The sequence below is a fragment of the Hyla sarda genome, chromosome 12 (genome assembly GCF_029499605.1).
Source record: "Hyla sarda isolate aHylSar1 chromosome 12, aHylSar1.hap1, whole genome shotgun sequence".
Classification (NCBI taxonomy): domain Eukaryota; kingdom Metazoa; phylum Chordata; class Amphibia; order Anura; family Hylidae; genus Hyla; species Hyla sarda.
The window spans coordinates 72,724,393-72,750,650 of record NC_079200.1 but is presented as its reverse complement, the minus strand read 5'-3'; the positions used below and the strand labels follow the sequence as shown (position 1 = coordinate 72,750,650).

At 42.5% G+C, this 26,258-nt stretch overlaps 1 protein-coding gene across 4 annotated transcripts in view; it reads right to left on the bottom strand.

Moving 5' to 3' along the window:
• BMP7 (bone morphogenetic protein 7) overlaps nucleotides 1-26,258 on the bottom strand; it is a 143,576-nt gene that overhangs the window by 17,576 nt on the left and 99,742 nt on the right. For all 4 annotated transcript variants that reach the window (XM_056548958.1, XM_056548956.1, XM_056548957.1 and 1 more), the window contains one exon: nucleotides 6,709-6,901. In XM_056548958.1, the coding sequence (XP_056404933.1) occupies nucleotides 6,709-6,901 (193 nt within the window). The remainder of the gene's footprint in view (nucleotides 1-6,708; nucleotides 6,902-26,258) is intronic.

The following is a 26,258-nucleotide window of genomic DNA, read 5'->3' as shown; positions in this document are numbered from 1 at the left end:
GCCGGGACCCGCGGCTAATAACGGACATCACCGATCGCGGTGATGCCCGGTATTAACCCTTCAGACGCAGCGATCAAAGTTGACCGCAGTGTCTGAAGTGAAACTGAAAGCATCCCAGCAGCTCAGTCGGGCTGTTCGGGACCGCCGCGGTTAATTCGCAGCGTCCCCAACAACTTGCAGGATACCAGGAAGATCCCTACCTGCCTCGTGCATGTGCGATCGCCAAATGACTGCTCTGTACCTAAGATCCAGGCAGGAGCAGTCAAGTGCCGATAACACTGATGAATGCTATGTTATTGCATGGCAGTGAACAGTGTAAGAGATCAGTGTATACAATGTTATAGCCCCCTATGAAAAAAAAAGTGTTAGTAAATGAGATTTAACCCCTTCCCTAATAAAAGTCATAATCACCCCCCTTTTCCCATTAAAATAAAAAAAATGTCCAAACTATAAAAATATATCATTAATTAAACCGCACGGTCAATGGCGTACACGTAAAAAAATTCCAAAGTCCAAAATTGCGTATTTTTGGTCACTTTTTATACCATTAAAAAAATTTATAAAAAGCACTCCAAAAAGTTTGATCAAAACGACAATGGTACCGATAAAAACTACAGATCACGGCGCAAAAAATGAGCCCTCATACCGCTCCGTACGCGGAAAACTAAAAAAGTTATAGGGGTCAGAAGAGGGAAAAACAAGGTAAGGAGGAAAAAAATAAAATGCAAAAACGGAGTCCTTAACTTGTTGGGGACGAAGGGCGTACCTGTACGCCCTCCGCCCACTCCCTGTCTATAACGTGGGGCCACACCGTCATAGCGGGTCGGGCCAGGCACCTAGCAACTGATCGTGGTGCCGCGTGCTATTAACCCTTTAGACGGGGCGTTCAAAGTTGAACGCCACATCTAAAGTGAAAGTAAAACGTTGCCGGTTAGCTCAGGGGGCTGTTCAGAATAGCCTCGTCGAAATCGCAGCATCCCGAACAGCTCTAGGACAGCAAGCGGGTCCCTTACCTTGCCTCCTATTGTCCGATCGCCGAATAACTGCTCAGTGCCTGAGATCCAGGCATGAGCAGTCAAGCGGCAAGCGGTTTCCTATGAGAAACCATTGATCAATGTAAAAGATCAGTGTGTGCAGTGTTATAGCCCCCTATGGGAGCTATAACATTGCAAAAAAAAAAAAAAGTGAAAAAAAGGGAATAAAGATCATTTAACCCCTTCCCTAATAAAAGTTTGAATCACCCCCCCATTTCCCATACAAAATAAATAAATAAACACAACAAACTCTGTAAAGAAAAAAAAACATGTGATATAGGCGTGTGCGGAAATGTCCGAATTATAAAAATATACCATTAATTAAGCCGCACGGTCAATGGCGTATGCGCAAAAAAATCCAAAGTACAAAACAGCTTATTTTTGGTCACTTTTTATAATGGGAAAAATGAATAAAAAGCAATCAAAAAGTCCGATCAATACAAAAATGGTACCGCTAAAAACTTCAGATCACGGTGCAAAAAATTAGTCCTCATACCGCCCCGCACGTGGAAAAATAAAAAAAAAGTTATAGAGGTCAGAAGATGACAATTTGAAACGTATAAATTTCCATAAGTACGACAAAATCAAACCTATATAAGTAGGGTGTCATTTTAATAGTATGGACCTACAGAATAATGATAAGGTGTCATTTTTATCGAAAAATGTACTGCGTAGAAACGGAAGCCCCAAAAGTTACAAAATGTTATTTCTTTAATTTTGTCGCAGAACGATTTTTTTTTCTGATTCGCCGTCGATTTTTGGGTAAAATGACTGACGTCATTACAAAGTAGAATTGTACGGAAAACAAGATGACACGGCACTGCACTAAGCCTTATTGTGGAACGTCGATCAAATAGTGGAAGTGGACTCTTGTTATTGCTGCAGGTTGTGCTCTGATCAGAACTAGGTAGTAGATGAATAACAAGTCAATGAAGAAAAGGATCGGCGACTCACCAGAAGTTGCTAGCAGAGTTCTTCTTTATTAAAATACTCACAGATACATAAGTAAGGAAGGAGGGTAGTGGGGGGACACTGGATGGCAACCAAGCTCCGTTTCGCACAGATGTGCTTCCTCCGGCCATGCTAACCAAACCCAGAGAGTAATATATATACAGGTGAGTAATAGTGTGCATCCAATCACGTCACTAGGTGCACATCCCGTGCCCAAGTGACGTGAAGTGAAGGGGAGTAGCACATTTACGAATCAGAAGCAGGCAGCCAGATCTGTCCGATCATTTAACCCCAGAACTCCCGTCGCGCTAGTCTTTCCTATCCAAAGAGTTTCTTTGCGGAGGAGTCTGGGGCCGATATGATCGTTGTTACTTGGTTTTATTTTCTCAAGACCCAGAAATTGCAGTATCTCCGGGTCATTCCCGTGGGCTTCTCCTACGTGTGCAATTAGGCGTGTCGCTCCCGGCCTCCCTGTACGTATTGCATAAAAATGCTCACGTATCCGTATGCGGAGCTGCCGCCTTGTTTGCCCAATGTTGAAGAACCCACACGGGCAGATAATCGTATATACAATGTTAGTGGATCTGCAGGTAATGAGCTCATTAATAGTATGGTGGACAGCACCTAATCTGATGTGTTTAGTTTCTAAGCTAAACTTACAGAAATTGCAGCTCTTACATCTTAGATTCCCAGTTGGAAGCAAGTCACCTAACCATGTAGGTTTTGCAGAGGTAGTTATTGTGTTTTTATGTTTATTTTTATTCAAGGTTTCACCTATGCTGATGTTTTTTCTATAGGCGATCCGAGGTTTTCTTTTTGCTACCTCGTTTAGATCGCTATCCGCTTCCAATAGGAACCAGTTCCGTCTGATCGCACGTTCCAGAACTGAATTCATGGGTGAGTTCTGGAAGACCAGAGTGAATCTTTTATCATCTTTTACCAATCTTTTCTTTTTGTCCTTAAGAAGATCTTGTCTGTTTAGCTTGTCTGCTTTTATCCGACTTTCTCTTATTAGTCTTTCAGGGTAAGCCCTCTCTCAGTCTTTCTTCCAGATGGTCAGCTTGTTGTGAATATGATAGTGCATTACTATTATTCTGTTTTAACCGAACAAACTGACCATATGGAATACCTTTTTTGACAGTTTCTTTATGTGAGCTCCTATAATGCAATAGGGTATTTTTCGCTACCGGTTTCCTATAGCCTTCTGAAATTATAGAGCCCTCGTCACTTTTTAATAATATATCAAGGAACTCTAACGAGTTGCCTCCGAATTGGCTTGTAAACAGCATGTTCACTTGATTATTATTTAAGTAGGAAACGAAAGCATAGAACTGATCCTCCGAGCCAGACCATATTAAGAGGACATCATCGACATATCGATGATATGTCTTAATATACCTAAGATAGGGATTTTAGGGATAGGTAGAATTGGTTCGTCAAAAAATAAGCCATCATATGGATTTTTAGGTGCAAAATTTAAAGGGTTATGATTTTTAAAAGGTAAGGAGGAAAAAAACGAAAGTGCAAAAATGGAAAAACCCTCCGTCCCCAAGGGGTTCAGGAGTTATATTAGTGTTGGGAGGCCCCTTTAACCCCTTAAGGACTCAGGGTTTTTCAGTTTTTGCACTTTCGTTTTTTCCTCCTTACCTTTTAAAAATCATAACCCTTTCAATTTTCCACCTAAAAATCCATATTATGGCTTATTTTTTGCGTCACCAATTCTACTTTGCAGTGACATTAGTCATTTTACCCAAAAATTCACGGTGAAACGGAAAAAAAAATCATTGTGCGACAAAATCGAAGAAAAAACTCCATTTTGCAACTTTTGGGGGCTTCCGTTTCTACTCAGTGCATATTTCAGTAAAAATGGCACCTTATCATTAATCTGTAGGTCCATACGGTTAAAATAATACCCTACTTAGGCTGGGTTCACACGATTTGAACTACGGTTCCCGTATACGGCTGGGAGGAGGGGGCGGAGCTTAATCGCGGCGCCCGCACTCAGCCGTATAGGGGAACCGTATTTAATGTATGTCTATGAGTCGACCGGAGTGAACCGCAGCCTCCGGTCGGCTGCTTTTTTGGCCGTATGCGGTTTCCCGACCGCAGGCAAAAACGTGGTCGACCACATTTTTGCCGGCGGTCGGGAAACTGCATACGGCCGAAAACGCAGCCGACCGGAGGCTGCGGTTCACTCCGGTCGGCTCATAGACATACATTAAATACGGTTCCCCTATACGGCTGAGTGCGGGCGCCGCGATTAAGCCCCGCCCACCCCTCCTCCCAGCTGTATACGGGAACCGTAGTTCAAATCGTAGTGTGAACCCAGCCTTATATAGGTTTGATTTTGTCGTATAACTACATGCAGGAAAATGTATACGTTTAAAAATTTAATCTTCTGACCCCTATAACTTTTTTATTTTTCCACGTACAGGGCGGTATGAGGACTTATTTTTTGCGTCGTGATCTGATGTTTTGATCTGACTTTTTGATCACTTTTTATTCATTTTTTAATGGTATAAAAAGTGACCAAAAATACGCTTTTTTGGACTTTGGAATTTTTTTGCGCGTACGCCATTTAATGTGCGGTTTAATTAATGATATCTTTTTATAGTTCGGACATTTACGCACGCGGCGATACCACATATGTTTATTTACACGGTTTTATTTTTTTTATGGGAAAAGGGGGGTGATTCAAACTTTTATTGGGGAAGGGGTTAAATGACCTTTATTAACACTTTTTTTTTTTGCAGTGTTATAGGTTCCATAGGGACCTATAACACTGCACACACTGATCTCTCATGCTGATCACTGGCGTGTATTAACACGCCTGTGATCAGTGTCATCGGCGCTTGACTGCTCCTGCCTGGATCTCAGGCACGGAGCAGTCATTCGTCGACCGAACACCGAGGAGGCAGGTAATGGCCCTCCCGGTGTCCTGTAAGCTGTTCGGGACGCTGCGATTTCACCGCGGCAGTCCCGAACAGCCCGACTGACTAGCCGAGATAGTTTCACTTTCACTTTAAAATCGGCGGTCAGCTTTGACCGCCACTTCTAGAGGGTTAATACCGCACATTGCTGCGATCGGCGATGTGTGGTATTAGCCGCGGGTCCCGGCCGTTGATGAGCGCCGGAACCGATGCGATGTGATGCGGGGTCGCAGCGCGACCCCGCTTCATATCGCGGGAGCCGGCGCAGGACGTAAATATACGTCCTACGTCGTTAAGTGGTTAAGGTCCAGGGGTTTTTCTGTTTTTGCATTTTCATTTTTTCCTCCTTACCTTATTTTTTGCGCCACCAATTCTACTTTTCTTTATGACATCAGTCATTTTACCCAAAAATCTACGGCGAAACGGAATAAAAATATCATTGTGAAACAAAATTGAAAAAAAAAAAAAACGCCATTTTGTAACTTTTGGGAGCTTCTGTTTCTACACCGTACATTTTTTTCGGTAAAAATTACACCTTCTCTTTATTCTGTAGGTCCTTACGATTAAAATTATACCCTACTTATATAGGTTTGATTTTGTCGTACTTCTGAAAAAAATCATAACTACATGCAGGAAAATGTATATGTTTAAAATTGTCATCTTCGGACCCCTAAAACTTTCTTAATTTTCCGTGTATGGGGTGGTAGGAGGGCTCATTTTTTGCGCCATGATCTGAAGTTTTTACCATTTTTGTATTGTTCGTACTTTTTGATCACTTTTTATTCATTTTTTTTCACGATATATAAAGTGACCAAAAATACGGCATTTTGGACTTTGGAATTTTTTTGCGCATGCGCCATTGACCGTGCCGTTTACTACGATATATTTTTATAATTCAGACATTTCCGCACGCGTCGATACGACATATGTTTATTTTTATTTACACTTTTTTTTATTTTTTTATGGGAAAAGGGGGGTGATACAAACTTTTATTAGGGAAGGGGTTAAATGATCTTTATTCACTTTTTTTTGCAATTTTATAGCTCCCATAGTGGACTATAACACTGCACACACTGACCTTTTACATTGATCAATGGTTTCTCATAGGAAACCATTGATCAATGATTCTGCCGCTTGACTGCTCATGCCTGGATCTCAGGCACTGAGCAGTCATTCGATGATCGGACACCAGGAGGCAGGTAGGGACCCTCCTGCTGCGTCTCAGCTGTTCGGGATGCCGCGATTTCGCCGCGGACATACCCAACAGCCCCCTGAGCTAACCGGCAGTGATTTAATTTCACTTTAGATGCGGCGTCAGTGCTGCGCTATTAGCACCGCGATCAGTGCTGTGCTATTAGCCACGGGTCCTGGCCGTTGTTAGAGGCCAGGCCCAACCCGCTATGACGCGGGGCCACGCTATAGAACGGGAGCGGACTCATGGCGTACAGGTACAACCTTGGTCCTTAACAGGTTAAGGTAAGGCATCCCCCTCACAATATAAACTCTTTCCCATGGAATTGTACCCCACATATAGAGATATGTCAGAAGGTTACATTTGGGGACAGGGACCCATGGAATCCAAAACAAAAAGAGCCAAGGAATTTATTAACGTGTCCAAACCCCAATGTGGCCTTCACCATCATGCCCAACGTGGCACCAATGAAATCAGTGGACTAGAGTGGCATTATTAAGCCAGAAGTAATCGTATATTGTGGGGATCCCCTCTTTTGTCAACTTCTTACAGGTCTCTATCACCTCCGTTGTGATGCAGTTTTTCCCAGGAATTCACTTACTTTCCTTGATGTTCCTGCAGAACTTGGTAGATGCTGATCTGGTAGGTCTCGTTGTCAAAGCGCTCTCGGATATAATCCTTATATATCCTGAATTCAGCTGCTGTCACCGCTTCACCCTCTGGAATTTTGGCAAGATCAAACCGGAACTCCCGATGGTGACGTCTCCGATGGAAGAACTCCTTATCGTGCTCCACTACAAGACAAGAAACAAAACATAATGTTAGAGTATACAACATATTTTGGGGTTCCTGTTGGTAAGCGAATGTGCCTCATCCTTTTAGGCAAGGGCTTCAAAGTGACTTTGGCCATGTGAAAAAACTGTGTCTCACAATTACAAAGTTGCGCTGCATCGCATCTAAGTAAAAGTGGTCATGTTGCAAACAGTAAGTTGCCACAACTTTGACCCAAACGGATGGGTTTCTGGTTGCAACAACGTGTGGGCTGCAATGTTACCCTTCTTGTTTATTAGGTGTGAAGCCATCTTGGGCCACAATGTACCCTGGCTATAAGGACATCAATATACATCACCGCCACCATCACCACACATTGATGCTGGTTACCTCTTGTGTTGCAGGATCTCACATTCCTCTGTGCCCACTTATTGTTTAGGGTTCTTGAGTTATCCAGAATTAGAAAAGCATGGCTACTGTTGTCTAAAAACAGTCCCATTTACTTCAGTAGAGTCCAGCTGCAATAAAAAACAACCTGAGGACAGGAGTGGTGATGTTGTTGGAAGAAAGCTGCCATTTTTTTCTATTCCTGGACAAACCCTTAAAGTGTTGCTACCAAGAGGAAATCAAAGATACAAGCGACTGACTATCCGCCCCAAAATTTATGTTGTTATTTTATTTCCAATCTGTATTTTATGTTATTGGAAAGAAAAAGAAAAGCCTACAATTAACTGAGGCTGGCATCTGAGCTCCGGGTAGCCAATGACCCCCTCCACCTACTGACTGATGGAAGCTGCAGATCCGATGTGACGGTTTTGGCAGAATCCTTCCTGCAATATTTTTTCCAGAGCTTTTTACGATATTTTAATGTTCTGTTGGTGACCTTGGCTGCTGTCCCCAGAGCACATCAAAGTCTCGCACACCCAGAATAAACAGCTCTGCTGCCCGGGCCCGTGCCAGTCTGCTGAAGTTTACACATTTATCAATCGGTGGACAGAAGTCTACAAACAGAGAAGCCAAACCCTGGGATACGCGCATTATTTATTTATGGAGGGAGTTAGGTGATCTGAAACCAGCCCCCCCCCCCCACTATATATGTGGGCAAAGCAACAAAATCTGGACAGCAGGAATAAGGCACTCATACTTACATTTACTGACAGTTCAGATCTCACAGAGCAAAAGATTTTTCCTATGGATTTATTATGGACCCCAATTGGAAACCTGGGACCAGCCATCTTGTGATTACCGATAGCAAGAGTTCTCACTTGTTTTTGAACATGTGGAAACCATCATAAAGCAGCCTACATACAGATCTTATTATGACTTTCTTTTTGACCTTTAGGAAAAGGTGTTCATACCACAGAGGCAGACAATGGAACATTAAGGGGCCCTTGGAAAAATGAGGCCCAGTCTTACTTAGTCCTATGCTATTGGGTGGTGACAAACTGTGCACTGTGACCAAGCAAAAGGTGACGAAAAAAAGACTTCTGATATTAGGGTTGCAAAACCCCGACACCAGTATAGGTCGTCAATTTGGATGTTTGTCATGGGGCCTGCTCTCAATCTCTGGCTCTTCAGCGGTTGCAAAACTACAATTCCCAGCATGCCAAGGCAGCAGATGGCAGCTGATGCAGGATATGTAAAAAATCTGTGCAGAAATCAATCTGCTGTGTAGATTTCTAAGTTCTTTCACACGGCAGAATATCCACCCAGAATTCCCATTACGCAGGCTGCAGGTGCCGGCAAAACAAGATGGTGTTAGGTTCACTAAGAAATGTCTATGCTGTTTCCATAGATTGCAATGCATTGCCGAGAGGATTCTGCAGAAAGAATCGACATGTTCATTCTTCCTCCAGAGTCTGGAATGTAAGTTTTACACATCGGAAACATTTTTCCCTTGCATGGCGCAGCAGAATCCAATTGAAATGCTGCAACAGAATTTTGAGTCAAATTTTTCCACTTGGAAATTCTGCCATGTGAATAGGGCCTCAAAGAGAATCTGTCAGCAGGTTAGGGAAATCTAACCTGCTAATAAAAGTTAACAGGGGACGTTACCTTTAATTTGGCTCTCCAATGCACCATTTCACTGAACAATGCCATTTTATTAACATGCAAATTAAGCCATTCAGTGCGTTTCTTTATCCCTAGGTACATAGATAGAGACACCTGCCCGTTCCTCTAGCAACGCCCCTAATGAATACTCATGCCCCCCCCCTGCAGTGACATAGTTCAACACCACTGCAGAGTGGCGGCTCAGTATCAGTGTCCTGCAGACGACATGGAGACAAATGCTTAGCTAAGCACTTATTTTAGCAATGTTTCTATTACAAGTTAAAAGTATCTTTTTAAAAGATAGTTACACTTGAAAATCGGTGTTGGATGAGCTAGGATGTGGAATCCCACTGCAAACAATGACAGGCATATTTAAGGTGGATTTTATTCATTGGCATGGAATCTGCATACAAAATGTGCCATGTGAACATAAAACTAGTTTTTGCACCAGGAAGAATAAGCAAATCCAAATCAGGACTTACCGCTGCAATGCTTCAGGGAGAATACCCCTAGACATCTTCTCCTCTATCCAAAGGATAGGGGATAAGATGTCTGATTGCGGGGGTCCCGTCGCTGGGGACCCCCGCAATATAGCATGCGGCACCCACCTGTTACTGCTCCGGAAGCGCTGGAGGGTCTGGCTCCCGACCACGGGAACGGAAGATCGTGACGCCCCGCCACCCTCAATGCAAGTCTATGGGAGGGGGCGTGACAGACCTTAGAGAGGTCATTGCATAAATCGGAAAGCAATGAGCCAGTCAGGCCCACAGCAGGACACCATCATGCAGAGAACAGAGACACTTATTAAGGATTTCAAATCCTTTAGCAGCAGCTTGCTGACCCTTTCAGGATTGGAAAGTAGATTTATAAGCAGCGCATTCACATTTAAACCATTAAAGTAGAATAACTATATAAATACTTTGCATTCTGCGAGTTTATGCTGTACCAGAGGCCATAATATCACTATACACTATACATTTTCACAACACATAGGTGAGATATTCTGCTGTGGATATTGGCCCTGATTTATTAATAGTGTCAGGTTATTTTCAGAGTGTCCCCCCCCCCGACTATTTTTTCTCACACGTATTTATCAATATTCTGTTGCATGATATCAAATTCTGTCACACATGAAAAATAAAATAAAATAAATAAAGCAAAGAAACTCTGCACCAGGACGTAACTTTACATTCATGGTCGTTAATGGTTTCACAAACAAAAAGTAAAAAATAAAAACAAAGGAAATGAAAGCCAAGATTTAACCCCTTAAGGACGCAGGACGTAAATGTACGTCCTGGTAAGGTGGTACTTAACGCACCAGGACGTACATTTACGTCCTAAGCATAACCGCGGGCATCGGAGCGATGCCCGTGTCATGCGCGGCTGATCCCGGCTGCTGATAGCAGCCAGGGACCCGCCGGCAATGGCCGACGCCCGCGATCTCGCGGGCGTCCGCCATTAACCCCTCAGGTGCCAGGATCAATACAGATCCCGGCATCTGCGGCAGTTCGCGATTTAAATGAACGATCGGATCGCCCGCAGCGCTGCTGCGGGGATCCGATCATTCATAACGCCGCACGGAGGTCCCCTCTCCTTCCTCCGTGCGGCTCCCGGCGTCTCCTGCTCTGGTCTGTGATCGAGCAGACCAGAGCAGGAGATGACCGATAACACTGATCTGTTCTATGTCCTATACATAGAACAGATTAGTATTAGCAATCATGGTATTCCTATGAATAGTCCCCTATGGGGACTATTCAAGTGTAAAAAAAAATGTAAAAGTAAAAGTAAAAAAAAAGTGAAAAATCCCCTCCCCCAATAAAAAAGTAAAACGTCCGTTTTTTCCTATTTTACCCCCAAAAAGCGTAAAAAACATTTTTTATAGACTTATTTGGTATCGCCGCGTGCGTAAAGGTCCGAACTATTAAAATAAAATGTTAATGATCCCGTACGGTGAACGGCGTGAACGAAAAAAAATAAAAAAAGTCCAAAATTCCTACTTTTTTAATACATTTTATAAAAAAAAATTTATAAAAAATATATTAAAAGTTTTTTATATGCAAATGTGGTATCAAAAAAAAGTACAGATCATGGCGCAAAAAATGAGCCCCCATACCGCCACTTATACGGAAAAATAAAAAAGTTAGAGGTCATCAAAATAAAGGGATTATAAACGTACTAATTTGGTTAAAAAGTTTGTGATTTTTTTTAAGCGCAACAATAATAGAAAAGCATGTAATAATGGGTATCATTTTAATCGTATTGACCCTCAGAATAAAGAACACATGTCATTTTTACCATAAATTGTACGGCGTGAAAACAAAACCTTCCAAAATTAGCAAAATTGCGTTTTTCGTTTTAATTTCCCCACAAAAATAGTGTTTTTTGGTTGCGCCATACATTTTATGATATAATGAGTGATGTCATTACAAAGGACAACTGGTCGCGCAAAAAACAAGCCCTCATACTAGTCTGTGGATGAAAATATAAAAGAGTTATGATTTTTAGAAGGCGAGGAGGAAAAAATGAAAACGTAAAAATTAAATTGTCTGAGTCCTTAAGGCCAAAATGGGCTGAGTCCTTAAGGGGTTAAGGAAAAAAAAAAATGAAAAAAAAAAAAAATAAAAATAAAAGTTAATATAAAAAAGCTACTAAGGGGATAAAGTAACAGGATTTACCAAAAATCCACATTTTTTAACAGATTCCCACACCTCAAGGCAGTCGGGTTTTCAAGTTCAGTAATTCACTATTTTTCTGGTGGGTTTTTAAATACAACTGTCGGGTTTTCAGGAAAATGTCGGGAACATTCCCCTAATTATGCAAACCACGCCCATTTAGTCGGGTAAAAAAAAATACTCTGAGTAATTAGAAAACAGTCGGGATTTTACCAGTAAAATGTGTTGCACAAAGTGTCGCATAACCCAAAAAAAAAAAGATTCGGGATCATGTTGGTAAATCAGGGCCATTTAGTTCACAAAATAAAAAATACTACATTGGATTTTTCTGATGGAAAAACATGTCCTAAGGAAATATTCCTCAGTGGAGCACATTTTCTGATGTAGATTTTTACCTGCATACAGTGGATTTCCTGTAGTTTTGGACATGGATCAGCCCCATATAGAGGCCAATCTGCAAACTAGCTACTTGATGTAGTTGGTTCACTGAATTAATGTGGAAATGTGTCAATGATAATGGGACTCTTTTTAAAGGGAACCAATCATGAGATTTTACCATATAACGCTTGGCAACTAGTTATATATGGTAAATTCTTCTTCCTCACTATCCCCGAGGAGGCCTTTCTGCCCACATGGATGGGGAGGATATAAATTTAATTAGTCTTCCCCGCCAGCCCCATAAGTAGTCCCCATAACTGCTCCAGCTGTATTCACACTCCCTCTGCATGATTGACAGTCCTGGCACAGCCCTCGCCATCTCTCTGATCTGTCTGCTTAGGAAGAATAGTGGTGACAAGGGCTGTCAATCACGCTGAGGGAGATGAGAACACCCAGAGAAGGCAGGACTAGGTGAGTATAGCTTCCTGCCCAGGGGACTACTTATAGGGCTGGTGGGGGAGACTTTCTAAGTTCATCATCTCCCGGAGATGGTGAGGAAGAAGATTTTACTATATATAACATGTTGCTATGCACTATAAAGTTTCATGATTGGTTCCCTAGAGCAGAATTCAGGGTAGGTCCACACTGTGTTTTAGCAGTCTGTCAGAGGTATCCGTCTGTATTCTGCCGACAACAGGATGCCGATTTATACAGTAGCAGGGAGCAGCGAATACCATTCATTTCAATGGCCTCAACAAAGACACCTAGCAACTCCGTTCAGGACATATGCGCGGTTTTAAGCAGACTTAGAAGCACGGTGTGCTGCATTGTCCACTAAAATAGCACATACATCCCAAACAGAGTCGCTAGGTGAAATTGTGCCCGCTGTTCTCTAGTACAGTATATGTCGGCATCCCATTTTTGGCAAGATGACGCCTGATACCTCTGACAGAAGCACTAACGCGGTGTGGACCTAGCCTTACGTAGATTTCAGTGTGGAAGAGGTGTAGATTCCACATGGAAATTAGCACCAATTGTCATCATGTGAGCGGGGCCTTACAAGCTTGTTGATACATGTCCCCCTAAGACAGTATTTCACAACCAGGGTGCCTCCAGCTGTTACAAAACTACAACTCCCAGCATGCTGGGAGTTGTAGTTTTGCAAGAGCTGGAGGCACCCTGGTTGGAAAACACTGCCCTAACATCTTTGCTGTGCTCCTAAAATGTAGTAATACACATACAATTTGTACAAGTTATATTACTATACAAAGCTGCAAGTTAAGAACCAAGATGCAAAAACAGAGTGTATAATTTTGTGTAACTTTCTAAATGTATTGCCACTTCCCTACTTACTGTTGGACTGATGCTCTGGTCTAGGGTCAGATCCAGAGTTGCAGTCACAATTCTGTGAGCTTTCTTTAGCATTGTGGGTTCAGTGTTTGCACACAGAGGACCTCATGTACTAGTGTGAAATGTTTGCAACTTGCAGGATTCCTCTCTATTTACTATTGGGATTCACAGATTTACAACTCGGGAAACATTTCTGACCAGCTTTTTCTAGATGGAAATTTGCAGCCATTTATCCACAGGATTTTCTATGAATTCAATAGTAAATAGGTCAGGTTGTGAAGCCACACCCCCATTGTGACAGACCACGCCTCCTTACGGCTTTTTACAATGTAATGTAGGGTTTGTCGAATTTTCCTGGCGCACACTGTCGCAGACACTACGCACTAGAATAACCCGACAAAAACTAGTCGGTTTAACTTAGTAAATTAGGGCCAGAATGTCTTGCTGTGATGCACGGTGGGAAAAGTAGCTTTTACAACAGGTTTTGTGCAGTAACCTGATGCAGAGTGTAAGACGTTGTACCTATCAGCACTGATGGATTCCAATTTGGAACCTGTGGAATTGTGAATACAGATCTGGATGTGAATGGAGTAGAAGATCACAGACTCTGAACATCCATCTGGAGATCTAATGACTTCTTCACATTAGAAGTTTACTGTCCTGCGCCTTTAAATTAACATCCCTGCTCCATGTCTCCTAAGTACTGGACTTTAATAACCCGGTTACAATTACAGCCGATGCTGTCATCTAAGAGGAGACCACTAATGACCACGCAGGTTTACGGGGAAGGGTTAATTGCGCAATCTGGCTCCAAATGGTCCTATTAACCCCATGTGCCCATCCCACATAGCGTATACATTATGACTCAATTCCCTTAATGACCAGATGTCAAAGAAAATCGCAGTAGAATAGGCCTCAATGTAAATGAAACGCTTAAATCTCAGCACATGTGCGGCTCTTAACTAAACAATCAAATCTTTGTAAACTTGGGGGGAAAAAAATGGGATGGATTCAATTAGCCTCCAGGCCAGAGGATTGGGGGGGGGGGGGGGCATTTCTTCATGTTTACCCGTGCTACCTATTACCGCTTGTATGTAATAAGACATCTTTGACTACAAGAGACTTCAATTTTGCAAATCTGTGCTGATGGATCAGGTTTTTCAGGGCACAGCTGGTTTCAAGCATTTCAGAAGTAAATGAAATCAAATGAGAATTTATAATCCATCCTGGAGTCTGGATTCCATCATCCTGAAATCATTACACAGCAAGGCGCAGGTGCAGGATGCATAGAAAGGTTTCTCCTCTCCCCACATAATCCTGTAGATATGTATGTCTGCCTTGGAATCAACGAATGCAAAGACAAAAACGGAACAGACCCGTGCACATCTAAGCACAGTATTATTTTTCACAAGGATGAGATGGGTGAAGTAGAATTTTTTCCACTCACCTTATGGTGTTGTACTTAGAGCACAACACCTAATGATGCTTGATTCCCACACCTGGGGAAGAAGACGACTGTGGAGGAGTGCAGCCTGCTCCGTTCCTGTGATCCACCAAGGGAAGACGGTCTGTGGTACTGTGAAAGTGATGTGGAGATGCAAATCCCCGGGTCCAAGAAAGGGTGCTTCTGAGCGGCGCTCTCCTTCTCTTGAATCACGGCAGTGAATTAGGACATAAAAACCGGCATGGAAGCGGAAGCGCTGAGTGCCTTTGTCCTTCTATACGTTGAACTGACCACACACATACCTCCACCTGGAGGTATGTGTGTGGTATGTGGAGGTATGTGTGTGGTATGTGGAGGTATGTGTGTGGTCAGTTCAACGTATAGAAGGACAAAGGCACTCAGCGCTTCCGCTTCCATGCCGGTTTTTATGTCCTAATTCACTGCCGTGATTCAAGAGGAGGAGAGCGCCGCTCAGAAGCACCCTTTCTTGGACCCGGGGATTTGCATCTCCACGTCACTTTCACAGTGCCTTGGAATCAAAGTCTTCTCATAATGTGTAAAACACAAAGGTACTATCACTTAAAGTGATAAAGTGTTATACACACCATAAAAAAACAGATTGTGACGAAGTGTTGTTCTGCTTTGTACTGACATTACTTATCCTGTACTTACCCGGAGTTACATCATGTTCTATACTCCAGAGCTGTACTCAATATTCTTCTGGTGGGGTCACTGTGTACATATATTACATTACTTATCCTGTACTGACCCTGAGTTACATCATGTTCTATATTCCAGAGCTGCACTCACTATTCTGCTGGTGGAGTCATTGTATGCATACATTACATTATCTAAAAAGTGTCGGCTTTCAGTTTAGTAAATCTGGGCCAGATTTATTTAACTGAAAGCCAATACTTTTTGTAGTTTTGTTTATTTATTTAGCTTTTCCCCACATATCTATCAGGTGTTTCTGTCAGTGGCTCAGAAATCCTAAAACAGGGAGAGAGATATTTTGGCACAAACTGTCTCTTAAAAGGGGTATTCCAATGAAAAACTATTTTTTTCATATCAACTGGCTCCAGAAAGTTAAACAGATTTGTAAATGACTTCTATTAAAAAATCTTAATCCTTCCAGTACTTATCAGCTGCTGAATTTGAGTTGTTCTTTTCTGTCTGACCACAGTGCTCTTTTCTGACACCTGTCTGTCTCAGGAACTGTCCAGAGCAGGAGAGGTTTGCTATGGGGATTTGCTCATACTCTGGACAGTTCCTGAGACACAGAGGTGTCAGCAGAGAGCGCTGTGGTCAGACAGAAAAGTACAACTCAACTTCAGCAGCTAAGTAGTACTGGAAGGATTAAGATTTTTTTAATAGAAGAAATTTACAAATCTGTTTAACTTTCTGGAGCCAGTTGATATGAAAAAAATTGTTTTTCACCGGAATACCCCTTTAATGGTGCAAAGAAACTGCATTGTGTTCGCTCTGGTCTTTTTACATTAGTGACAAGATTGGCATAGTTTACTGCAAAGTGGTGCACATTGGCATAAGTAGGCATACAGCAAAATACACTAAGCAGAAATCAGAACATAACAAATCTAGCAGGACGAGATATTAGAATTTTTATATGGAGTGATTTTTACCTGATAATCTTCATAAAGCTGGGTCAATGTAACACTGCAGGTAAAATGTACCAGTCTGGAGTTCAGTCTGTTTAGTTCACAGAGTATTATCTAGACTGGCTATAACTTGAAAAAACACTCAACTGTGTGGCCAGAAAAGGTAAGGATGGGTTTCCATTCAAGCTGCAATCTTCCGCACAATTTTTATTAGATTGTTGAGCAACTTTACAATATACAATTAAGCTTTATAAACAGAAAAGACTTAATGATCAAAGGGGCACTTTCCTGTTCTTAAATATGGTCTCAGACACATCTAAAGAGAAATTTTTGGAGTCACCATATTCAGTTATACACATTCATCCTGATGCTGATCTTTCACAGTCTTTTCATCAGAGTTGAACACTCCACTGCATGTTACTACATCTCTCCGCGGCTCACAATGACAGTGAAGCAGAACATGTACACAGCCGCACCTTACTTGCGCGGTTGTGCTGAATGCAAGTTACATAAGGTAAGGAACTTATAGCGAGTTTCTCTGGCTCCACATACCAGAGCCATGATGTTGGATAATTATAGGTAATGTGAACACCGGCCTTGTTCTGTTCTTCGAGGTCGGAGTCACAGATGGTTTGGTGTCAGCATTACATATGCAAGAAGGATGGTGGCTTTTATCTGGGTGGGTCACTTTCTAACAGGTTTAGGGGTGTCATATGAGCCTACCAGAGTTTTCTGATGGTCCAGAGAGTCCCCTGAGGTCACAGCTGCATGAACGGCTTCATTATGGCATGAGGAGGAAGAGGCAGGTAACCCTTTCAAAAACATATAATTACTATTAGTACTATTCGGCCATTATGATGAGAAGCTTATATAGCTCCTGTGCCCACTCCATAGACTTGAGTGCCAGCTATGTATTAAAGCAAAATACTATCCTCAGCCAGGATCAGAGATAACTTCAATCCCAGCTGTTTAGCCCCCAGCAGGCAGATTGGAATAGATTGCAATACACTAGTATTGTAGCATATTATAAAAGTGATGAAGTGATACTTATACTTATTATAAAAGTGATAACTTGTATAAGTCTCATAGGGAGACTGAAAGTGAAATTCAAAACATATTAAAAAAAATATTTATAAAATTTTAATCAATGAATAAACAAACAAATTACGCTAAAAATCTAATTATTATTTGTATGTTTGGCAATATGTAAACTATTAAAATGATTGCACTTTTTTTTTTAATCTGCTGTCTAAGGCAAATATACCCAATGCTTGAATTGCTGCGTTTTTCTATAACCTTGTATTCTAAAAAAAAAAACACATGGATTAAAAAGCAATAAGAAAAAGTCCCACCTACCCCAAAATAGTAACAATAAAAACTACAGATCACTGTGCAAAAAATATGCCACAACACAACTCTCTGAATAGAAAAGTACAAATGTTATAGGGGTCAGAATAGGGCAAAGACATTTATTTTTTGATATCTACATTTTTTATTTTAGTGAGAGATAACACCAGCCATTACAAATTGGTGTCAATTTAATTGTACTGACCTACAGAATAAAGTTAACATGTCAGTTTTACAGCTGTTTAGACCCCCTAAATATGGTCGAAAAACACAAATGCCGGGAAAAGGTAAGTAGGGGCAATTGCTTATTAACTTTGCTAATTTAATGGGAAAATTATTTTAAAAAGCCACTGGCCAACATTTATCATTGTCTTTAGACAGTTCTTTGTACTACAAAAGGCGCAATCAGGGTTTATTTGCACCTTTTTGCGCCTTTTGGTTTACACGTTTCTACTGATTTTGAGTTGCAATCCACTGATTTTGGCAAAACACATCATATGGAAGGGTTTTATGAACTGCGCCTTTTTGGGAAAAGACGCAAAGCCACTGAAAAGTCTCTAAAACTACACCAGCCCAGACTTAGCTTAGCTTTTTGGTGTATGTGAAGAGAGAAATTTCAGAAAATGTGACCTGCACAAAATGTATGAAATGCTCTGTGACCATTTAATAAATGTTGTGTTCCTACACATTACCAGCACACACAAAAAAGGTGTAGAAAAATGCTTCCCTTACACCTACAATGATAAATGCCGGCCACTGATTGTATCAAATGGACTGACTCCACAATATGCCATGAGATTAGTTTAGGGTGTACTTTCCCTTTAAGGAGATACAGACTTTAGGTTCTATCATTCATTTCCATAGGGTTAAAGTAACCAAAGGGAATTACGATATCTCCTACGTACAGACTCTGGGGCTATATCTTAGGGATGCCAGACCATTGGGTCAGCATATATTAAACAAGAACTCTACGAGGGGCACATTATGTAAAAGAGATTCAATGTGATGGAATCTCGCTGGCGAGCGGTCAAAGCACACCACTGCTACATTCTTCTAATCGCTCTCAGAGAGCACCCTGCTGTGCCTAAACAAAACTTGCAAAAGGAGTCTTTAAGTGTAAAACCACAAAGACAAAAAGAAAAAAAGAGCACAGCTCCCAGCGAAAGGCGGGTGGAGACTGGAAAAATCTGAAAGATAACGGGGGACATATTCAAAGAATTTAGTGCCACTTTTTTTTAACATTATCTATGCCACATTTGGGTTACAGGGGTACTCCAGCCAAAGACATCTTATCCCCTATCCAAAGGAAAGGGAATAAGATGTCTGATCGCAGAGGCATGCCACTGGGACCCCCTCGCAATTTCCATGAAGCACCCGCATTCTATGCAGGGCTGCAGCTCCAGTCTCAGTCACGCCCCCTCCCATAGACATGAGTAGGCGTGGCCCGACATGTCTCCAGTCCGGGAAACACAGACGTTTCCAAGACTGGAGCTGCAGCCCTGCAAAGAATGAGTCTGCTGCACAGAGATCACGGGGGGGGGGGGGGGTTCAGGGCGTCCCAGTGGCAGGCCCTCCGCGATCAGACATCTTATCCCCTATAGAAGTATACATGCGCACAATAGAAGTATACATGCGCTCACTTAGGAGTCCACGTTATGTTTCCCCTATCTCGAGTGAAGGGCTGTGCCAATGGGGAGCCAATTAGAGCGTTATCCCTGTATGACGCAAATGTGTGTATTCCTGTCTCTCGCGTGTGTATGGTCCCGCATCTCTAGCCGTGCATGTCATTGGACTTAGTGAGCATCGTGGATACTGATGGTAAGTGCGCATGTCTCTGAATTTCTGAGGTGTGGTACCACATCTCTGTCTGCGCATGTCATTGGACTTAGTGCGCATCACGGATACTGGAGTCCTTTGTACTAATATTATATAAATGTTTATTTAAATGTTTTTTTGGGGGGCATGTCACATTTAGGAAGCCCCTATGGTGCCAGAACAGCAAACAACACCCCACATGGCATACTATTTTGGAAACTACACCCCTCAAGGAACATAACAAGGGGTACAGTGAGCCTTAACACCCCACAGGTGTTTGACGACTTTTTGTTAAATTTGGATGTGTAAATGATTTTTATTTTTTTTCCACTAAAATGCTGGTTTTCCCCCAAATTTTACATTTTTACAAGGGGTAATAGAAAAGATGGGTTACACATTTTGGGGGACATTTTCTGCTGAGTATGGAAACACCCCATATGTGGACGTCAAGTGTACTGCGGGTGCACTACAATGCTCAGAAGAGAAGGAGTCACATTTGCAAATTGCATACTATTTTGGAAACTACACCCCTCAAGGAACATAACAAGGGGTACAGTGAGCCTTAACACCCCACAGGTGTTTGACAACTTTGGATGTGTAAATAATTTAAAATTTTCACTAAAATGCTGCTTTTTCCCCAAATTTTACATTTTTACAAGGGGTAATAGGAGATATGCCCCCAAAATGTGTAATCCCATCTTTTCTGAGTATGGAAATACCCCATGTGTGGACGTCAAGTGCTCTACTGGGGGGGTCCTCAAATACGCACCCCGCTCAGGTGGAGAGAGAGCGCTGTGCATTTGAGGCAACAAAAAAAGTCCCCGATGATAGTGACTCAGTGACCCTTTTTTTATTTTTATTTTTTTAAATACCCCCAGAGGTCTTATCAGTTTTTTTTTTTTTTTTATGAAACATTTTTGGGGCAATTTAGTGGTTTTATGGGGTTAAAACTTGAAATGTACTCTGGACTTGGTACAATGGGGTCAAATTATGGAAAATTAAAATGAAGAGGGAAAATTTAGAACTCCATGGAAGTGTGATACTCCCTGAAGCAATCCTTAATGCAAAGGCCCGGATGATCGAGGCAAGTGTCACATTGAGTGGTGGTGTCCTTCCAAATCCCCCTCTTGTAGCACACTCTGCATCTTTTGTGGGATCGTCCCTTCTTTCCAGTGTGGGGGACCTCATTTGGAAAGTGTTGGCCTGGAACGATCCTGGCACCTATAACTTCAGTTCCTTGGGAAGTCCAGCCTGCTCTTTCCCGGTTGCCAAAGATCAGGGCCTTTAGGACTTCTTCTTGGAACTGAAGGTATGTCCCTGTGTTGCCAGCGTACTGGTACAGTACAAAAGAGTTGTACATGGCAACCTGTACCATGTAGACCGCAACTTTTTTGTACCATATCCGTGTTTTGCGCATGGCCATGTATGGTTTGAGGACTTGATTATAAAGATCAACTCCTCCCATATACCGATTGTAGTCCAGAATACAATCGGGCTTGAGGATTGGTGTTGTGGTACTTCGCACAGGGACAGGTGAGCTGACGTTACCATGAATTGGGGTCAGCATAAGGACATCCCTCTTATCCTTAACCAGCAACAGGATTTCATGGGTAAGGGCATGGGACTCACCCTTGGGCATAGGTGTCTTAACAAAATTTAGAGGGAGGACTCTTTGGTTCTTTCGCACGGTCCCACAAGCGGACGTCGATCAGGTGGCAAGGGATGTGCACAGAGGGATGCTGGTATAAAAGTTGTCCACGTACACGTGGTAACCCTTATCCAGCAATGGGTGCACAAGGTCCCAAACGATTTTGCCGCTAACACTCAGAGTGGGGGAACAATCTGGGGGTTCAATACGGGAATCTCTTCCCTCATATACTCTAAACTTGTAAATGTACCGGGAGGTACTCTCACAAAGTTTGTAGAGCTTCAAGCCATACCGCACCCGCTTCGAGGGAAATACTGGCGGAATATGAGTCTACCCTTAAAACTGATAGAGACTCACCTACCGAGAGCTCCTTGAGCGGTACTCAGGCCTCCAAAAATTTGGCCCCAAAGTGATCGATGACCGGCCTCACTTTGTAAAGCTGGTCATAGGCGGGATCACTTCGGGGTGGACATGCCTCATTATCTGCATAATGCAGGCATTTCCAAATGGCCTCGAACTGCTTCTGTGCCATGGCCATACTGTAAAGCGGGGTCTGGTATAGGATGTCCCCGCTCCAGTACTGTTTGACACTTGGCTTTTTGAATTTTTTACTCCCACCTTTCCCTGGGTTTTATTCTGTCCCTGCTCTATGGGGGCTTCTTCTCTTCTGAGGGGGCTCCAATCTCGGCAGAGGGGGTGTCCCTGGCTTCCTCCTGCAGCTCTGACCGCTGACTGAACTCAGCCAGCCAGCAGAGCTGCGGGAAGATGCTGTTAACCCCTCCCTCCCTTGCCGGCTGCTATTGGCTGGACAATCGTCCAGCCAATAGCAGCGCTCCTGGGGAGTGACGAAAGAGACACCTCCCCATTGATACAGTGGGTGATTGGGGGTGTATCCTACACCCCCGATCACCATGTATCTCCAGGTCAGCGGGTCACACGTGACCCGCATCACCAGAATCGCCACATATCGCATGTGTGAATTCACATGCGATTTGCGGCCATCGCCGACATGGGGGAGTCTGATGACCCCCAGGGTATTTGCACGGGATGCCTGCTAAATGATTTCAGCAGGCATCCCGGTCCGATCCCCGCCCGGCGGGGACCGGAATTGCCCATGACGTAACTGTATGTCATGGGTCCTGTAAGGGTTAATAGGTTTCATAGCAATTTTTTTTTATCTGATTTAATAAAGCAGATAACTGATGAAGAATTCTGAGACTTACCCTCAAACTTCTGCCATGTATTTTGCTATCTGAGTCAATGGTGCTTATTGGCATCCTGACTTCCCAATACAGGAAACTTGGAAATACACTGGAACTGTATTATTCCGTATGAAAGTGGTCTCAATAGTTAAAGGGGAGACCACTATTGAGACCACTTTCATATGGAATAATACAGTTCCAGTGTATTTCCAAGCAACCCGACAGTAGCGGAGACAACTGTCAATCAACTATTACTACGCACGCCTCGTTGCCACGAGGACGCCACCAGCACTGCTACTTACCTGTTGGCGGAAGCGCTGCAGACCCACCATCCGGAGACCACCGCCACCTAATACCATCTTGGCGTAAGCGCTACAGGACCGCTATCTTGACGCCACTTGCAGGCGCTGAAGGTCCACGATCCGGCGCCCACTGCCACCTATATCACCACTGTGCAAGTACTACAGGATCACCACCGGGGTAGCAACGTGCCAGCACTTCAGGACTACTATCCAGGTGCCCACCACCATCCAACACCACCACTGTGGGAGACGGCAGAGTCTCCGGTGGTGTTCCCTCACGCTGTGAGAGATAGCTGGGGACAAGCTCACTGCGGGGACTGCATTGCAGAGGAGACCGCAACCCAGTATACCCGGGAGTGGTGAGATACAAAATTACCTGTTATAAAATTGCCAGGGTCACTTGCACAGTTTATAACCATCAAATACTATATTGTTGTTACACTATAAATCTGTTCAACTTGTTAAAAGGTGACTGCCCTAGAGACTTGAACTCTAATAACCTGTTGAAACAAAGTATCTATGCTGGCCAGCTTTTCTCTATGTTTACCATTGACTGAGAATTGAGAGAATTTATTGGGATTTATTGCTGCTGGCTGACTTCATTCATGGTTGGTACTGGTTACTGCTATTAAATTGACATTTAGATATATTGCGCCATCTTGGAGGGAAAGATGAGCGCAGTATTCAGATGAACTTATACTTATATATCTTTTTTAATTCATTTTTAAGTGGTCTCATTTTATTAATATCTGTATATTTATATATTTACAATAACTATTTTACAACCCATTGTCATATTTAATTAGTTGGAGCGGCGCCATCACAAGGGCCCTGTGGGACGCCTATCTCCACTAGTCAATTATATGTATTAATAAATAATTATTTCATCCAAATCTATATCTTATTGCCATTTGTTCAAGACCTTGAGCCCCAATTTATTTTTTATATAGTTATTGAATTATTTTTATCACCTTGGGTATAGGTGTTTTAATTGGGCAGCCCAGGTCGTAAGGTTGTTTGATTGACAAGAGCCTCTCCAAACCAGCATTGTAAGATTTGTAAATTACTTCTATTAAAAAAATCTTAATCCTTCCAGTAATTGGCAGCTGCTGTATACTACAGAGGAAGTTGTTTTAGTTCTTTTCTGTCTGACCACATTGCTCTCTGCTGACACCTTTGTCCATGTCAGGAACTGTTCTGAGTAGGAGCAAATCCCCATAGCAAACTTCCCCTGCTCTGAACAGTTCCTGACATAGACAGAGGTGTCAGCAGAGAGCACTGTGGTCAGACAGAAAAGAACTATACAACTTCCTCTGGAGTATACAGCAGCTGATAAGTACTGGAAGGATTAAGATTTTTTAATAGAAGTAATTTACAGATCTGCTTAACTTTCTGGCACCAGTTGATTAAAAAATAAAAATCATTTTCCACCGGAGTACCCTTTTAATAAACAGAGAATGTTGGAATTTTCTTCTCTGCATTTTGCCAGTCTGACTCTGAGGCGACAAGGTCATGTTTGATAGTCCAGTCACTTAGGAAGTAACATAACCACAGTTCTTATAACAAGGCTGTCAGCCAATGCACCCTTAGAAACTAGTTTATTTCACATTACACAGGTCTTCTGCCACTGGATAAAATGCAATGATAAGCCAATTCAGCCACTATTTCCCTATGTCTTACTACAACTGACCACCATATTTTTGCATTAAAAATTTAAGATGAGAATCCCTTACATATGCAAACACTGAGAACCCAACAGACTTTTTTTTTTGCTTCAACCTGGGAGAGACCTTTCTGGCCGCCCCAGAGATGTGACAGTCAGCCAAGTAAAGGATTCATTATAATCACAAGCAGATACCGCCATTCAGTGCGTGAGGGAACAACGCGAGGAGGAAAAAAAAATTCTTGTGCCTGTATTTAATGGCTGGCAAGTTAAACGCAGCCATTGCTATATAAAATCCCCTGCTTGGCAGGCCTCGTTCCTCCATGGGAACAAATTAAAATTGGCATACCGAACACAGGAAAGTCTAAGGAAATGAGAAACACGACCAGGGTTTGGCCAACCCTTTGAAATCCTGTACAGTGCTACTGATGTCAATTAATGACAAGCCGCGCTTTGCTGAGAGGGTCTGCTTGGAAAACACATTAACACACGTTAAACATGTTTGCACAAGCCGTAGATTAGAAGTATTTTGGGTTCCAAAACAATAAAGCCATTACGCTAAAACCTTGTACTCTCCGGCTAGCTCTTAATTCAATCCACTCATTTTGAATAAATGGAGAGGATTTTCACCGCGGGATGACACGCAGGGGGCAAAGGGGACCATCGCAGCTGGTGGATTAACCCTGACCATGCTGAACAAAGTGGCAAGAAAATAATAGGATATGCATACATTCAGATCGTATAGATTATTCAAGCACGTGTTTTACATTTTACACAAAAGTGGTTGCCGCAGGAGCTTACACTGTAATGTAGAATAGTCAATAAAGAAAAACTCCCAGGCTTCCTTTATCCCTGCAGGCAGGTACTTCCTCCCATGATGATGTCATCAGTGCACTACACTGCTCAGCATGACTCAGCAGTCGCTCAGTATTTCATTGGATTTCAATAAGTAGGTGTCAGATTCAGAAGTTTTTCTGCAGTTCGGTTGAACTGGTTCACTGCACCCAGAAGAAGCAGTGCCCTAACCTGGTCTTGGGGTGCAAGTGGGGCAACACCTATTCTTTCCTAGTGGCTACACTGAGCAGTCCCCATCTCCTCATCTCTACCTGTGGCTGCTGTTTGTCAAATAAGTATGGCTAAGGTTTACAGGTTGGGGGATTGCTTTACTTCTTGGATACTACAGGCCAGAATCTCAGAGTATAAGCCTAAAGACTTGTGAGGTAATCAAGGACAGCGTTTTCAATGAGTAGCAGTGTTATAGGCTCTTAGTCCCATCACCCATCATCTAGAAATATTTCATTTGACAACTTCTGCTCAGCATCTGTGTGATACACCCCAGATGTCAGAGCAAAACACTGGAGCAGGACCAGCCATTATAAGATAAAATGGGACTTATTTTTGTTTCCCAAAATAATAAAAAGAAATATAATAAGGTATAATTAGCTGCGGTGCTTGGCGCTGTACCAAACATTAACAGATAGCCTTCGTTTTGCAAGCACAGAAATAAATATCAGGAGTACTGAAACGTTATGTAACTATCATAATACTGCCTCCAATGTACAAGAATATAATTACTAAAATACCTTCCCCTGTATACAAGAATAGAATTGCTAAAATACTGTATCGCTATACACAAGCGTGTCAAGGATGACACGCAAATTCGTGAAGCGGTCCATTATTTGCCATCACCCCGTGCATCCACAGCTGCAGTGTTTTTTTTGTCTCCTGACCAGTCATGAGCCAGCATCGTTTTTAAAGAATTAATAAAATCTACTATTTTATAGGTGAGTGCCATCAATATTTCTTCCTTGCATCTATTTCATGAAAGCTTTTTTTCATTGCTGTTCACCCCTATTGGTCTTTTTTCTCCCCGGCTCTCCCCCACTCACTA